The sequence below is a fragment of the Semicossyphus pulcher genome, unplaced genomic scaffold (genome assembly GCF_022749685.1).
Source record: "Semicossyphus pulcher isolate SPU_LCO1_2020_fin unplaced genomic scaffold, fSemPul1.0.p SCAF_2, whole genome shotgun sequence".
Lineage (NCBI taxonomy): Eukaryota > Metazoa > Chordata > Actinopteri > Labriformes > Labridae > Semicossyphus > Semicossyphus pulcher.
Window position 1 is genome coordinate 27,784,765 of NW_027211693.1, and position 17,213 is coordinate 27,801,977.

The following is a 17,213-nucleotide window of genomic DNA, read 5'->3' on the forward strand; positions in this document are numbered from 1 at the left end:
ACACGTTTTATCCAAAATATGTCTTATACTCTGAAATAAACAAATTCACAAAAATACTCTATATTCCTTATTAACATTAAAAAGTAGTGTACATCTGTCATAAAAACAAGATCAACAAAGATGTTTTTTACATAAACCTGGTTTATGTAAAAAGCAGCAGAGGGCAGATTCCCAGCAGGTGACTGTCAACTGAGCCCATGAAGAAATTCCTCCCAATAAAGTCATAATTCTGGAAATCAATGGAGTGTTTGTCGAGCTGTGGAGGGAGATTCCCAGGTCCCTACGTGTGTGTGTGTGTGTGTGTGTGTGTGTGTGTGTGTTCAATGGAGGAGTAAACTTTAACTGGAAACTAACAGCTGCATTCACTGAACCTGTGTTGTACTGCTGTAATGGCAGGTAGGGGGATATTGATGCTCAGTCAGGAATCCAATAAACACAACTGTTTTGGGGAGCGTATTTCATGGGCATTTTGACCCCATTTGCAGTCTAACAGTGTAATAGAGTATGTGACTATTTGCGCCTGTCATTCAAAAAGGACTATTATGTTTGTCAAATCATAAACACTATGGACCAATAAGTCCATTTAATAGCCACTTAGATTAAGACTGACATTTGTGAAGATGTGCCTTTTTTGTACTGAGAAAGTTCTAATTAGGTTTTGGAGATATGAAATCATATAGCATGAGGCTACAGAAATCCATCTTCTTTTAGAGATGTTGCCACACCGTTTACATCAGTCTTATAATATGGAAACATTGCATATACAGGATTTTTGCATAAATGGGATGTTCTAAGCTTAATCCAAAAGGCAACTGGACTTCGCCTCTCATCTGAAAGGCTTCTTCAGTTCTAAATGACTGGTGGACAGAGCCAGCTCCTCAGGTCAGGACTCAGCTGTCCACCTACATCTAAAGGACACTCCTTTGAAGACAGCAAGGTTCACATCCTGGCCAGAGAAGACCGAGAAACCATCCGTTAACAGAGGTGTTGGCCTAAGACACCACCTATCACCCACTTACAATGCAGTGTTGAATTCTCTGCCCAAACAGCTGAGATCACACTCAGGATCATGTGAGCCTAACGACCCATCAACACCGGAGGGTACTAACGACTCTCAGTGATACTAGACCACAGCTCAGGCTAACGACTCACCCCTGATTACACATCTATTAGCACACTAATGACCTACAGTCGCTTATATTTCTAACTCCGTCCACCAGTCAGTTAGAAGTGAAAAAGCCTTTTGGATGAGAGGTGAAACATCTTCAAGAACTTCAACCAAGTCCAGTCGCCTTTGGATTAAGCTTAGAATTACAGTGACCTCGATGACCGAGAACCTTCACAGACTAATGTGATGTTGTTTTTTAATTTGTCGGGCATTTATTGACCGGATTAGTCAAAACTCAATTTCAACTATGCATTTAAAGTTTCAATGGTCTGTCAATTACATTTCTAGATAACAGATGATACATCACATTAAAGTATCTTCCTACTGCAAAATAACTTCTATATTTATGCCCAGACTCTGTCCAGATTTGCCACCCCAAACGTTTTAGTACTCATAAAAAATTGTTGCAGTCTTACAAACTCTTTTCAGACCAGCTGAAGAAAGGTCTTCTTTGAAAGAACCAGGAGTGACCCTGTCCATCCCTTGACTGGGTCTCCACTGCTGTGAAACCAGAGGATCTCACAGCTCATTGTGTATCTCTCTACCGGAGTGTGTGTTTGTGTGTTTACTGAACAATGTGCCGATACAGACAAAAGCCTTATGGATGTTTAAGGCATCTGTCAATATAAGGAGGATTATAGATTTAGAATCTCTTTAATAATCCTCAGTGGATCTGTCCTGAAGACCCCTCCTCCAGTTAAACCCCTTACTCTCTGCCTCTAACAGGATGTGATGTAACAGCACAGGGACAGTGGGAGCTTCTGCTCTCAGTGCAATGGTCTCCTTTACGGTGGTGAATCTAACGGTCAACAAAATAAACTTTAGAGAAGAGAAGTTTCATTAGCTTTTCTAGAAACTAAACACAGATGGCCTCGTCACTAACTGCCGTTGTCATTGAGAAGCTGTGATGGTGTTGTTTGCTTCTCCTCCACCTCATTCAGGGCTCTCTCGAGCTGTTGGATCAGTACCCGCTTCTTGAACCTGCAAGAGATGCAAAGGACATTTGAAAGAAGCAGGGAAAGGGGCAAGCCTGAAAGTGAACCTGCTTAAAAACAATTTCTACGGAAGCCCGAAGCGGACATACATCAGTACATCTTATTAACTTTGTTTTCCTGTGATAACAAGTGATCTCTGGTTGTTTTCTCGAGATCTTGACCTAGTTTTCTCGTTATCTCGGGATGACAAAGCTGGTTTTCCTATTACAATAGATTCATTTGTCTCATTTTTTGAGATAACAAAGCTTGTTTTGTGGTGATAACAGGAAAATCTTTGCGCCGATCTAGAAACTACAGGCTGGTCACTGTGATACAACAGATCAGGACATGCCATGCTGCCACTGCCACACTAATGAGGTAACTTAAGGCTATTTCTATGTTTGTTTTGTGCTTTTGCACCTCTGGGGATACGAGTTATGAGTAATGAAGTTACGGTGGTGCAGCATTATTATCTCCAGGTAACAAGAAAAATAAGTCAAGACAACAGAAAGCAACCAGAAAACGGAGTAAATAAAGAGTATGGATGCATGTCCTCTTAGGGCTGATGTAAAGTGCAGTTTGGTTATGACTCAATGTTAATAGTTGCAGTGTTCCGAGGACACTAAATATAATCAATATATTGTAGCTGCATAAAAACAGGCCTAAATGTTTGAGAGGCACGGCCTGTGTCAGAGACTGGATCAAAAATCCCTCCCCTTAAAGGGAACATATTTTAGCTATGCAATCAATTTTCTATCATTCTGATGTTTTTGAATCACGTTGGTGAAGTTTGTTTTCGTTTTAAAAATTGTAGACATATTTTAATTTAATTATTTTTTAGAGCCTCTCCTTCCTCCTGATGCGAGCAAGCCGTTTTGTCATTCAAAGGTCAGAACTTAGCCACGATTGGCCGACAGTATTTGGAGTGACCGCATAGCTCCTCCCCCACCTGTGTGGTCCCACGGGGGGGAGCGGCCGCACTTCTCTGTCACTCCAAAGTTGGCAGCTCTAGGATCGGTTATTCAGCCTTATATGTATGAGCCCGAATCACCAGGAGGTATCGGAAAGGTAAGTTGAAATCTTAACAACGACTTGACTGCAAGCTAGTGCGAGAAGGCAGCCTGAGGTGAATGACGATTGGTTGATTTCAGCTAAAGCAAGGTTCTACATAGAAACCTGCAGTTGTTCTGAGTGGCCCGTTTCAGAGGCGACCTTTTTAGAAATTTTATTCTGGAAAAGAATTATGCAGCTTTCACTTTTTCACTGTGAACAATAAACACCCAAACATGTGAAACCCATGCAAGAATATCCATTTAAAAGATACGGCCCCTTTAACTCGTACTTGGTCTAAACAGAGTTACTGTCTCTTACCTGATAGCTTCTCTGATAGCATGTTGGATGAAGTACTTCTGGACATTAACAGGTCCGTTCACCTGCTGCAGTAGTCCGAGTATTGTCTCATAGTCTGTTGGAAAACACAGGCAGAATTGAATAGACAGCCAGATGTTCCTAATGTGACACTTAATTCAACAAGTTAGTATAAAAACAAAGTGATGTGACAGTAATACTCACTTCGCCCAGGTTTTCGGACCTCTTTAATGACCCGGCTCCTCAGCTCTGCTTGGCTGCCATCAAGTGGGGCGATGTATATGGTCTCAAGCACTGCAGGGTCAGCTTCAGGGTCCTCTTGCTGACTCTGTGGACTCAGTCTGTCATAGTTGTGTTTTTCCTCTGGCAGCTGCTCGTCTAGTTGATCTTCCTCTTGTCTCGCCACTATTATTTTGCTGTCCTCTCCATCTTCTGCTACAACCAAATCAGCCTTCTCCTCTATGCTCAGCAAGGATGGGTCATCTGTGACAGTGTCCATCTCGGAGGGCCAGATCTCCCCTGACTCAGACCCAAGAGTTCTGTCACCATTCGTCTCGATGATCACACTGTTGTTACCATCCACTCCTATGGCCAACAAATACCAAGTTCAAACTTAAATGCAGTTCAATATCCAGTGATTGTGTTTGTGTGTCTGTTTTCACACACACAGTATAACTCATGCTCTGGGTACATCATAATCCTACCTTTGTGCTGTGGGGTGGGTTTTAGGAGGTTCTGCTGCCCTGAAACTGGTACTGGACTCTTCCCCACCATGTTGTTTGGGCTTCCTGGTGGAGTCTGTGGTCGCCGTAGTAACGGTGACATACTCCGCCTTCTCTTCATGGTAACCCCCGAGTTGGAATCCCCAGAATTTCCTCTTTTCTTATTTTGAGGGCCCGCCACAAACTCATCAGCCTCATCAATCATCATCCCCTGAGGTAAACAAGATGAAACAGGTTGTTAAAGAAAGGCACACTGTGCATTTATAAAGGTTGTCCACCAGTATTTTGGGTTGATATACTTTTACCTTCTTATCCTGCTTGAAAGGATTCCCGAATGTGTGCAGGCGTTTAGGTTGATCAGGGTCAATCTCTCTCAGAGGAGACGGCATCATTTTGAGGTACTCCTGATAATTTCCCATCTGAGCCACTGGAATACTGTGCAGATAGTCTGACAACCACAGGAAACTTTATCAGCATCAACAAAACAACATTTGTGTTGGGGGCGTATTCGATGATATAGTAGTTTTTACAATAGTATAAAATGCTTGCCTCCAACCATGCACGTCTCAGAGTATAGCCCCCTATCAATACTTAAGGACTGCAAGGAATTGTAAAACTGCTTTTCCTCTCTGCATAAAACTTAACTATACAACTCTAACTAAAATAAAATAAATTCTACTCTTCTTTAGATTTTCCCTGACGTGTTTGTACCTTCGTCTTGCCCTCGGATCAGCTTTTGTGACGTCCGCAACAAATTGGAGCGCATTCGTGTGAGTTGATCCAGAAGATTCCGTCTCGGGATGTCATATGCATTTCGATAAGCTTGAGGTTTGACATCCTGTGAACACATCAGAACATCTAGTCAGAGAAAACTCATCAAACATGTCCTGTAACTTTGCCAACCACGCAAAGTATGTCAAATTTTTCAGAAATAGAATTTCTGTCCAAAATCTACCTTATTGAGCAATGCGATTTGAAAGCCAGCGAACTCTTTGAAGTTGATGTCCACCAGGCGAAGAGGCCCCTCCCCGGTGATTCCTTGCAGCAACTGCTTGAAGTCCCGGCGGTGGGCCAGAGAGAGAGAGCTGGAGTGGTTCTTCACCTTGATGCCGGTTTCTTGGGGAGCTTTCTTTCCCACGGACACAATCAGACGATCAGATTCCATTTTAGCCTTCGTACCAACAAAAGAGGGAAAGAAACACTACGTTTATAACTGTCTGAGCAGGTGCATCAGCTCAGACAGATATGAGACTTGAGAACATCGTCGATAGCACAAACACATCAAAGCAATTTCGAAGACAATGTCAAACAATGCTGTTTACATCACTATAAATATAAACATTCTACAGCTTCTTCACCACATAAGAAGAGAAAGAACTTGTTATGCTCGTGTGTGTGTGTGACAATGTCCAAAATAAGTTGCATCTGATTCTCTTGTTTTATGAACATTCAGTAACTGGGTCGACGTTGATCACCTTTAAAGATACAGCAAACATGATTCATGTTTCAGCCCAATACTTAATCTACAATATATTGTCCCTTTAAATTATAGGAATACTTATTTATATAACAGAATGTGACATGTTGAGATTGAGATGACACATTAAAACAAACTTTAAAAGTATTACCTATCATGAATATAATTTGTTTCGTTATTTCTTCATATCATTGTTGAGTCGTTGACTTACGTGTTTTGGTGTTTCCTTGACCACGACTCGATACATAGTTTCAATCGTGAGTTACAGAATTAATTTTGTATGATGAAACAAATCTTAGTATTTGCACGAAAACCAATAGAGGCTGTGTCTCATGTGAAAGGACATTTAAACGACTGATGAACACACTGGCTATGGCATTGTGACCCAGTGCATGAATAAAATGACCTATAGCTCAAAGTGTAAGGTACATTGCGCAAGTGAGTTCAGGGTGTGTCCAGCCCACTTTTGCCAGTTAAACCGTGCATAATTTATTATAATAATAATAATAATATTAATACAACAAAGAGCATGGTTTAGACCTGATCTTTATGTAAAGTGTCTTGAGAAAACATTTATTATAAATTGGCACTATACAAATAAAATTGTTTGATTGATAATCTGGGTGCAAATTAAGGGGCAAAGGGTTCTATTAAAACTCTTTTTGAAATCAAAACAATCTCTAGCGCTTTTTACAGTTCCAGTTCAAGGATTATTACGCCTCTGTTACATTCCATCTTCTATGTAGAACGCACAGAGGCGTAATGGTGGGATGAAGTTGTTCCGCCTCTGAGCCAGCATTGGAGGTAGTAACAGAGGTGTAACAGAGGCAAAACGTCGTCTGTGTAAACAGTGGAGCCGGCAGGGCGTAACAAGTGCGGTGTGTGTGTGTGTGTTTGTTTACACCTCACGCATGTTTTGCTGTGTAAAAACAAACACTGGGGCGGCTCAACGCCGGCATTGCTTGGTCCAATGTAAAATGACAATGGCTGCATGACGGCGGAGCTTCGTTCCGGCGCTGAGTCAGAACCGCAGTGTAAAAAGGGCTACAGAGTCATTTCCCACCCTTTTTCCCAGCTGGGTGCGCCTACACCTGGTGCATTCTTATTTATACAGCAGATTAAAGCTTAGGCGGGAGTTGGACTCAAACTCATTTAACTGCTCCTTACAATATACACCTGTACACACAAGACACAGAGAAGCCACTGTATGAAATATTGTAATGCACTTAAATTATACCTGCTGCAGCGATTCCACCACTGGACAGTCAGTAGGAAAATTTGAAGACATGACTGTCAGTGGCACAGGTTTAGGCCTATAATAAGTTTCCCTTTTAGTTGCATGTGTTGGTATGTTTGCATGTTTTAGAGAGAGGACACATAAGACACATAAGTCTCAGGCTGGAGAGTCATTACTTATGGTAGAAATTGGGAGACACCAGGGGCACATCTAACACCCGATGAAAATAGTGCACTGCCCAGCACAAGTGTCATTGCAAGTATTTGACGAACGCATTTGTCATTTTTTACGCATTGCTTGGAAATGTTGAACCTGTTTTCAATAAGTCTTTACCTGCTGGCTGAGCTTCTTCAGATAAGAGATAACACTGTAACTCAGGCCACAGTCCATGGTGTCTGCAATAAGATTAGGTGCCCCCATCATCCTCAACGCCTTTTTTAAGGGCTGTTAAAAGATAGCAAGAGAACACAGTTGGTGTTAGTTTATGCAAAAACAAAATCAATCCGTGTACAGAACATGTGCTACAGGCAACAAGGTTTACCAAGAGGTAGTATGGAGGCATCGTCTTCAGGTACATCTCAAAAGCCTGTCGCCACTTGAGGTTTGGTTTTAGTTTGTGCACTTTAAACAAGTCATCTGAATGGAGACAAAGAAAGGAGGAAAGGAGAAAAATGTTGCTGCGGGGCTGCTGCTGTACAAGAATCAACAAGGGGGGTTGCAGAATATGAAGTGACCCAGAAAAGCAAAGGTTTTTAAATTTGATATCAGTTAAGACTTACTGACCCAAAAGTTTTGAGGCCATTTTTAAGAAACAGTTTCCTGCTTTATGTCTTACCGAGGAGTGGGAGAAGCACTGGGTAGTTGTAAGGCATGACAAACAGATTGACACAGGTGAGAGTGGTGCTGGCTTTAAGGTAGCCAAATGGCTGCCCAAGGTCGTTTTGCTTTGCGCTGCTGCTGATAAAAACCTGAGGATAAAAAATAATTATAGTCAAACATCTATTTTAAAAAGCATTTGTAGATCTGTGCTTAGTAATCAAGCTTCATTTGCAAGGCTCATTACTAATTCACTACCACTACCAGAAATCAAAGCTAGCAGAGTCCCTGAGGCAGAGCCAGTGACAGCGGACACATGCCAATAGAGCGGATGGGTGTGTGAATGTCTGCCATACCTGCCAGCACATGTGTGGGGACTTCCTTTCCAAAATGTACTGGGTGAGTGGAGATGGCTCCAGTTCATACTTGTCAAAGGGAAGCTTGTCGATCACCATGGGTTCACAGTCCACACAAGAGAAACGCACCACGGGATGTGCTGAGCGAGGCGGCTGCAGAAAATAGAGATGTGAAGAAGAAGAAGTTATTAGACATATTTATGAGTTGCATTAGCACATGTGAAGAAAAGGCAGATGATGGAAATCACTGAATGCAGAGTTAGACACCTGATTATATTGGCTGTAAGTCAGTTACTGACTCATAGAAAAACTGGACTAACAATAAAAGGGAAGTGACAGACAAGGTGAGCTGTGTCTCTGAGATGTATGTATATGGATATACACATAGGAACTATGCATAGTAGGGAATACACTTTATAATGTCTAAGACAGTCCAAAGTGTCAATTTATCTTGTATGTACACAGATTTATTGGCATCAAGAAAACCTACTACTGCAGAAGGACAGACTGAAGCTGCTGCTGAGATAACTTTAAGCTTCTCTCTGCTCACCAGGGTAGGAGAATTCTGGTCCGGCCAGAAGGACTCTGGTATGGGCCAATGCCCGACTGGGACCCCTGTTTTTGGGTTCGGTCGCACATAGATGAGTTTGTGGCAACTGTGCCATGGCTGTGTGCTGAAGGAAGACACAGGACGACTTGACTCCACCGAGTTCTCTGTAAAACAGACATGTTACAATAAAGGGAAGAAAACTTTTCTCAACCAAATGCTGGCAAAAATTAGCCTTTTCACACTGCCAGTTCAAGGCGGGATTATCACGCCTCTGTTATGTTCCATCTTCTATGTAAAACACACAGAGGCTGAATGTTGGGGCGAAGTCGTTCCGTCTCTGAGTCGGCATCGGAGGTAGTAACAGAGGTGAAACGGCGTCTGTGTAAACTGCAGAGCCGGCAGAGTGGAACAGCGCAGTGTGTGTATTTGAAGCACATGCTGTTTGTTTACAGAGTTGCTTCAAATACACACAGACTGTTTTATTGTTTACCTCGCGCACGTTTTGCTTCCGCAACGCCAGAAGGCTATTTAAAAGCACACACTGGGGGCGGCTTTTCGCCGGCATTACGTGGTCCATTGTAGAATGACAAAGGTGGTTTGAGGACGAAGCTTCGTTACGGAGCTGAGGCGGAACCACAGTGTAGAAAAGGCTACAGTGAGGGGAATATGAGGGCAACCATTGTCAGACAAAACTGTTTTTTAGCTCTCTCACATACTGGTACCCTTAATTTCTTTATAAAATTCCTCTACGTTTGGCAGATCTAGAAAAAGACTTTGATCTCCTTTTAGCCTGAAACTGCTCTGTTGTGCTCCAGGAGAACTAGAGTCTGATGTATGCTCTGCGTTTACCTTTTCTACAGCCAGCAGTATCTTTGTTCAAACTTATTGGAAGACATTTGATGAGATAATTTGTTTAGCCAAATGTATTGCATGTCTGTCTGTCCTGGAAGAGTCAAACATTTTATCAATGCCAAATTGTACGACTGCATTTTTTTTACAGCTGTTCATAAATTTTACGTTTTGAAGACACGATTTGTACAGAGGTGAAGTTGTTGCCTCAGTGAGTGTCACCCAGAAACTCACCTTCCCCGACAAGAGGCGGATCTGGCCCCGTCTTCTCAAAATTAAGGACAACACCACTTTGAACTTTTTGGACTAGAGACTCCAGACACTGGTTCAACATCCTTTGTGTCCGCACACAGTACGATCGCCCTGAGAGAAAACAGGAGGCAGACTATCACATATCAGAGAATGAATAATGAGTGCAAGGCAAAAGAGGACACAAACGTTCCAAGACAGAATGGTGTAGGACGAACAGTGATGCACCAAAATACGATAATGCCAAACCTCCAGTTACTTCACACATCTGAGTGATCGCGGACTCGTCCGTTGGGACACTGCCGAGCTGCTCGGTGTCTGGCGTGGCTGCTCCTGGCAGCCTCAGCACCAACGCAAACAGACGCTGGTCCCAGCGAAAGGGCTCTTTGGTCAGCTCACTGCCTGCCAAGGGAGAGTTCAGAGGCAGGTGCAGCTAGACAACAGACACAAAAACACAAGCATGTTAAGAGTTTCATATGTTACAACTGTCGCATGTCATCTTTTGCAGTTTTACAAAACATTTTATTAATGCAAAGTGTAAAGTGTTCATATAGTTAGTCACTACATAGAACAAAGTAGCACAACTAAATGTGTATCTGCTCTCACCTCATCTGGCACCCCAGAGCTGTGTGTTAGCTTGTTCCCATCAGTGATAGTGATGATCACAGATGGCTCGAGGAAGAAGGGGTTGCGGCCCTGAGAGGGAAAATGTAACACGCAGCAATTAAATCCAAGTTCAGGCAAACAGTGACCCCATTTTTCCCCCACTGGTCTGCTTTCTTTCTTGACGTTCCAGACCAAAACACTGTTACAGACTCTGTGTCTTCAATAGTTTCCCCTCTCTACTTTACAGTAATTGCAAAATACAGGTGTAGCATTTTTAACAGGTCCGTCCAAACACATTAATTAGTATGGTATTAGTACTACACCTGTAATCTTGTAGCTCTACGCAGCATCAAAGTGTCCTTGCATTACTGATTAAGGACAGAGGTCTCTACCAGAACCACAGTCAGCCTTGTCTTTTTCAAACACTCAGAGAATACCTAAGTAGATTTTACTTTCAAGAAAGGGTTGACTGTGCTCACTGAGGCAGGACGGACCGGAGTAAGCTGTGACCAAAAGTCAATATTCTCTCTTTGTCTCCAGCTAAATGAATAAAGAAGTGCTAGCTAAAAGCTTTGTTACAATCCTTATTAAAACCTTTAATAATCCAGGGAAGGTCCACATAGACTGTGTGTGTGTGTTGGCTACATCAGGAAAATCTTGCTTCACACTGCAGTACTTGCTGGTATATCAGAGCGATTTTTTCTTATGCAAAAAGCTTTACTATGCTTTGCTCATAGGCACGACATTTATATCATGTTCTTCCTTTTTGGAACCCAATCAGTGTCTCTCTTTTTCTTAGCTCCCCTCTCAGTTTTAGAGTTCAACTGACATATTATTGTACTTATTTTTAAAAATACATTGAATTTCAAAAACAGCCTTAGATGCTTATTGCTTAAAGAGAAACATGACTGTCACAGGACATTCAGACTGAGGTTGCAGTTCACCAGACTAACTAGGGCTGGGTTTAAAAAAATCGATTCGAATCGATTCTCATTTCAATGACCCGATATCGATTCATAAATCCAGAGATGAATCTGTAAAAATATGCGTAAAAACGTGTCTGATCACTTACGTTTCTGAGCGCAGCACGACTCAGCGCACCCCCACCCCAAACATGGTAGTGAGGGAAACATGCCCGGACTTGTTTACTGCACCTACTACAGAGACATCAGTGATCTCTGACTGACTCCTTTTATCATGTCTGCGTCCATGAATGTGTAAGTTAGTTTTGCACTGATGTTTATGTTACTCTCTGTTAGCGTCGGCTTTGGCCGCGAGTGTATTTTCGGCATGTTGTTATACAGTATGCCTTTCCCCATAACTCTTGTGTGGTTTTGTTCTTCGTGCTATGAGATCTCGTGGCCAAATCTCGCGCAAGTTGAAGCCCAGTTCGTTTAATCAAAACCATGAGCCAGATGTACAGACTGAAAATCTGAAACTGGAGAAAGAGTTCATAAGCTGTCTAATTCATAAAATTGTTAATATTGTGTTGACTGCTGTGTGTTTGTCATGTGAAATAAAAAGTACATGATGTAACTTCTTTAGGGTCAATTCTTATTGTAAACATTACAAATGTTGATAATGCACCAGGTTAGAGGTGCAGTGATATTGTAACTGAAATACCCCTAACAAAAATCAATCAAATCAAATCAAGGAATCCTTATCGATACCCAGCCCTTTGACGAACACAAGGCAATAATAAATTCCTTTACTTATCAAAATTACATTTTTAATTGACTATTTTGATTTGTTTGTATTTGACTAGTGTGATGTAATTATCAATAGTTTGTATTAACACAACTTATCCACTATTTAAATGATTAAATGATCTGGTGTTTTTTTTTTTTTTTACAAACATAGTATTCGATCTGTGAATGCAGAAAGTAAATATTTAAATGAGGGTAGGACTGCTGCCAAAGAAATGCATAATTGGATTTAGGCATTGAATACCTGTCCATAGTTGTCGATGCCTGAGACAAGGCGGTTGAGGTTAAGCAGGTCAAAGGCTGTACGGAGAGCGTGGCCTAATGTAGTCAGCCCCGACGCCTGCAGGTTCTTCAGCTCGCACATGAAGGTGGCATGGTTCTCCTTCCAGCCTGCCTGAAAATACATACATCACATACAGTGTGGTAAATGCATTGCACAGCAAACAGTATAAAACACAGGAGCAGATGAGGCCTTAAGTCATTGAGTGCATTGAGAACAGCCACAAACTAAAATAGATCCACACCCACAGATACCCATACTATGTAATTAGTAAAAAAAACAGAACTTGTTTTGTTCTCTGACAGCCACATACTGATTCATGTCAGGCATACAACTGCCACCTTTGGTTTGTAATCTTAGCAACCCACTGATTCTGTGCAACGCGACATCATAGTAACCACAGAATTAAATCAGGTTATGTGAAGCTCTGGAAATAGAAGATAATATTGTTGAAAAGCAGGCCCACATTTGAGCTGGATATTGCTGTTTGAGAAAGAGTCTAATTTCATCCATGACAAGCATCCAAAAATACATTTCCCACTGCTGAATGTCCTCTGTGACGGAGATATACTCCCACAGGAGAGGATGTAGGCGCGTAACTGCTCTTGGACTTTTCTCCAGCGGGGTCAAGTACCTTACTGCTGCAGCTTCATGCTTAATCTAAGGATGACCTGCAAGCTTACCACTTCCTTTATCAGGAGAGGGAGGGGAGAGGCTAAAGACAGCGAGAGAGACAGAGAAAGATGAGGGAAGGAGAGAATAACTTCCAGCGCCAGATTCAACATGTATGCTCTGAGTCAGGCCAGTTAGTCGATTTTTAGATTACCATGGGGTGTCATTATTTGGGTGTAATTTTCTACAAAAGCACACCGTTATGAATGAATTATGTAACATAATCATGATAACTCTACGGAAGCAACATCACTGAGCAGCTGAGGAAAACCTGAAGGTGGAAACACATTAGCAGGGCTAACAGGATAGTAATAACCCAGACACTTGGGTAGGCCAGTAAGGCTTGGCTTGTACTCAATTATTCAGACTTCAGAACATTCCTATTTTCTTCTCATCCAACCTCCTCCCTCTCCCTCTACATCAACAATTTATTGCGTCTGTAACTGTGCAATCAGAGTAGCCCCATTCAGTATATCCTTGTCCTTTCATCATAATCCTCGATGCACAAAGCACGCAGAAACAACAAAGGAGCAGGCAAAGAGAGGAAGAGGAGGTGAGGACAGACTTTACAAGAGGGAAAAAGCACTTCATACAGCAGCACCTTGATGTTTCTATATAAGGAGAATAGCATGTTGAATTATGACTGTTTGGCTATGATGTTTTACACAGAGCTATTTCAGTGAATACTGCATCACATAAAATGACAGCATCCGCTCAGAACATTTAGTCATGACCCTAGTCCTACAGGAAGAGAATAAATATCACCCAATAATGCTTTAAGAGTTGGAGCAGTGAGCTCAAAGTGGTCAATTTTGTTGTTCAAAACAGAGACAGATACAGCCTGAGTAACACGATGCAACTATAGTAGTTCACTGGTAAAATAAAAAACTCACAATTCAAATGAATCTTTCTTATTATAAGAATTGAGTGCTGAAAATACACAACATAGATTGAAATTAAAGTATCTTGATAAATATTGTTTGATTAGACCTAAAAGGGAAGTAGTTAGCTTTTTTCACCTCACTTGATATTAATATACGTTGTTTGATTTAAGCGACATAAAGTCAGTTACATATAAAAAGCTCTGGAGTATTAATAACAAACTAGTCAAAAGCATAATTTTATACATATATCATACTGAGTCAAATATTTTAATTAATAGTGAACCACACAACCAACTTAAATGACTATTTAACAACCAGATTTTTTCAGCTTTCTTGTCCTATGTCCTCTCCAATAGCACGTTCAATCATTCATACATTTCCCATTTTCTTTGTTGCTTGTATTTTAATTTATAGTCAATTTCTTATGCCTGCTCATACAAAAAAGTAAAATACTATATGTTTCAGTTATTCAGGTTTGTATTCACTTATCACAAGATAAAATATAGTCACCTCTAATATGGTGCTGTACAGCAGAATAAAGTGGTGCAGCAAAGTACACCAAGTGTTCTAAACACAAGATTTACAAGTATCTTTGACTTCTGCTGTTCTTTTCTACACATCTTAATAACTATCCTCCAAACATCAAACAGCAACTGCTGTTTTTTTTTTTAGATTTATTAATGAATTAGTTTCCAGCTCTATTTGGTCATGAGGCATAAAAAACAACAATCTACAAGGAAAGCAAACTATGTCTCCAGGCACTACTGACCAAAGAAAGAGTAAGTACTAGCATATTTTGTTGGGAGTAGCAGAGTGTTGTTTGTAGACAGTTGAGCAAGCCTAGACTTCTAATACAGACCAGCCACTGAAGCAGATCAAGGACTTCAGAGGTTTATATTGGTACTAAAGATTGTATTTTATTGTGCATGTAAAGCTCCGTGAGAGATGTGTGCCAGGTCATAAAACAAGTCAATAGGTTAGTGTAGAGGGTAGCTTTGCTGACATGAAAACCATGAAATTATTGCAGTGATACACAGGTTGTCTTTTTTTGCTTGGTTGTGAATAAGAACTAGAATGTTTGAATGCAGGACATTATGCTCATAGTGTCGGTATGGCAATTAATTATTATATGAATAATGATAATTTTCTTCAAGCGAACTCACATAAATATAAAAAAACCTCATGATGAAGAGGGGTTTATCAACTTTCAGCCCAGATCGGCCAATGGTAATGCATGGATGAGAGAAGGGGGGGAGTAGAGTATGACTGGCGGGTTCCTTGACCAATCTAAACACTCGACTTTTAAAAAAACAGCGACGTCATAAGCGATAATAAATCTCTCCGCCTCCATCTCAACGCCCGAGACTTTTCTCAACACAAAAGCAAAATGTCCGCTGGATGGTCGGAGGCAGTGCAGCTCCGGGTCTGCGGGTATTTGGAGCAAAAAATTGCCGTTTTCGCCACCGGGAAGCCGCTCAACACTGACTACAAACCAGAAGGACAATAAAGTCTTACTGACAGAAAAATACGTTCGCCTTGTCAAATGTAAAAAAATGTATCAGTTGCTAATTACCTTCACTCCGTATGGTGGATCATCGAATGTAACTAGCATGTACCTGTCGCCTCTACTAGCCGGGTCTCGGGCTCGCAGCTGTCAAAAAAGAAAACCAAAACAACATATATTAATGTCGACCAGTCTTGTCCAAGGAATCCTAAGCTCTCCAACGGTGCATACTTGCAGAAAAATTCGGGGTAAAATAATTTTTTACCTTCATAAAGACCTCAACCGCGCCTTTAGCAACGTCCAGATACGTCGTACCCAAATAAGTGCGCTGATTCATAGAGGCGGACGTGTCTAAAAGAAAAACTAAAATAGGCATTTTAAATGTACAGCCGCGGTTGTATGCTTTTCTAAAATAACTGTTATCCACATATGACCTATCGTCCGGCCAAACAGTTCACACATGTGTGTATATATTTGTTATAATAAGCCCCCCCTCCAGAAGAGGGCCGTTGCTTTTGCTCTCTCTCTATCTGCCTTTCTACAGCTCTGTCTCAGCTCGCGCTGTTCAACTTCTGCTCCTAACCGAATGGAACGCCCCGCTCCCTCCACTGCGACGCCATTGGCTAAGCCCATTGTATTGGCCACGCCCTTCTCGATATATAAATATATAAAGAGGTCGCGATGGCTGTGTACGTAGAACATCCGCCGCGCGTTTCAGTTGTATACTCAACGGGCGGAAATTCATATATAGAATATATCTTTCGTGTGTACATATATGATCTTTACCATAAAGAACCATATTTGTCTTGCTTGAAATCAGATAACTGATCGCCTACTTGTAGTTTCATAGATAATATTCATAGAACTGAAATTTCTTGCCAATTCACTCACATCTAGCCTCCCTCAATCTCTCTCTCTCTCTTTCTCTCACACACACACACACACACACACACACACACACACACACACACACACACACACACACACTATCTCGCTTTCTTTAACTCTCTCTTGTCACCCTCTTGCTGCGTTCAAGACACCTAAAATGCTCCGTCATTCAGACTTTCAAACGTACAGCAAGGACACGCGTAATAACAGCCTAGAAAAACAACGACAACAAAAAATCGAATCGAGGAAAAATGCAAACTTAGGTATCACTAGGCATTTGAAACCATTAGAGTTTCTGTCTGTTTTGCATATACTGTCATATTATTAGTAAATCCAACAGCACGTGAAGGCATCATTGTTGATAAATTTGGGTATTTTTGGTCTGTCCTTTTCACAGTTAATCGAACACTTAAATCACCATTAAATCACATAGAACAGCAAGTTATATTAATTAACCAAACCGATTTTATATTAAAAGAGATTAGAGGGGAAAAAAAGGTTTTAAGGTCAGGGGAATGTCATGGTGGCCAACTTCAGACAGAATGCCTACCTGTAGAAGGATGAAGGCCTCCGCTTTCTGAGACAAGTTTTACACATTACGGAATGTTTTATAATCTGTATAACGATTGTGCTGTTTTTTAGGGTTGCTTGCACAAGCTGAGGGGACGAAAAACACCTTTTGGCAGTATGAATCAGGAGAAAATCAATATCATTAAGAAGAAATTCAACATTAACATCACTGATAGGCTTTCACTCCATTCTGTCTGTGCAAAGGTAAATAGCCTGGTAAATAATATCCTTCAGTTATCCTCGTGGATCTATCGGTTAGATACAACATTTTCCCCTATCTAGTTAATCATATAAAGTAGCTACATTTGATATAATATTGAATGATTAACAGGAATTA

At 41.2% G+C, this 17,213-nt stretch overlaps 1 protein-coding gene across 1 annotated transcript; it reads right to left on the reverse strand.

Annotated features, from left to right (window-relative positions):
- On the reverse strand, nucleotides 1-15,947 carry ints6l (integrator complex subunit 6 like). The gene is made up of 18 exons (XM_069669695.1): nucleotides 15,684-15,947; nucleotides 15,488-15,565; nucleotides 12,323-12,472; nucleotides 10,373-10,462; nucleotides 10,016-10,199; nucleotides 9,752-9,880; nucleotides 8,669-8,832; nucleotides 8,119-8,271; nucleotides 7,782-7,914; nucleotides 7,488-7,582; nucleotides 7,280-7,390; nucleotides 5,188-5,403; nucleotides 4,944-5,070; nucleotides 4,538-4,680; nucleotides 4,215-4,443; nucleotides 3,715-4,095; nucleotides 3,514-3,607; nucleotides 1-2,149 (listed from the first exon to the last, which is right to left on the reverse strand). The coding sequence occupies exons 1-18, from the start codon at nucleotides 15,792-15,794 to the stop codon at nucleotides 2,047-2,049; spliced, it is 2,691 nt and encodes an 896-aa protein (XP_069525796.1). The 5' UTR covers nucleotides 15,795-15,947; the 3' UTR covers nucleotides 1-2,046.
- Between the last annotated feature and the right edge of the window lie 1,266 nt (nucleotides 15,948-17,213).

Coding starts and splice junctions, on each gene's coding strand:
- ints6l (XM_069669695.1), bottom strand. CDS start 15,794: ATGCCTATTTTAGTTTTTCTTTTAGACACGTCCGCCTCTATGAATCAG. Junction 8,833..9,751: donor TCCGCCTCTTGTCGGGGAAG/GTGAGTTTCTGG, acceptor TCTGTTTTACAG/AGAACTCGGTGGAGTCAAGT. Junction 3,608..3,714: donor GGTCCGAAAACCTGGGCGAA/GTGAGTATTACT, acceptor GTTTTCCAACAG/ACTATGAGACAATACTCGGA.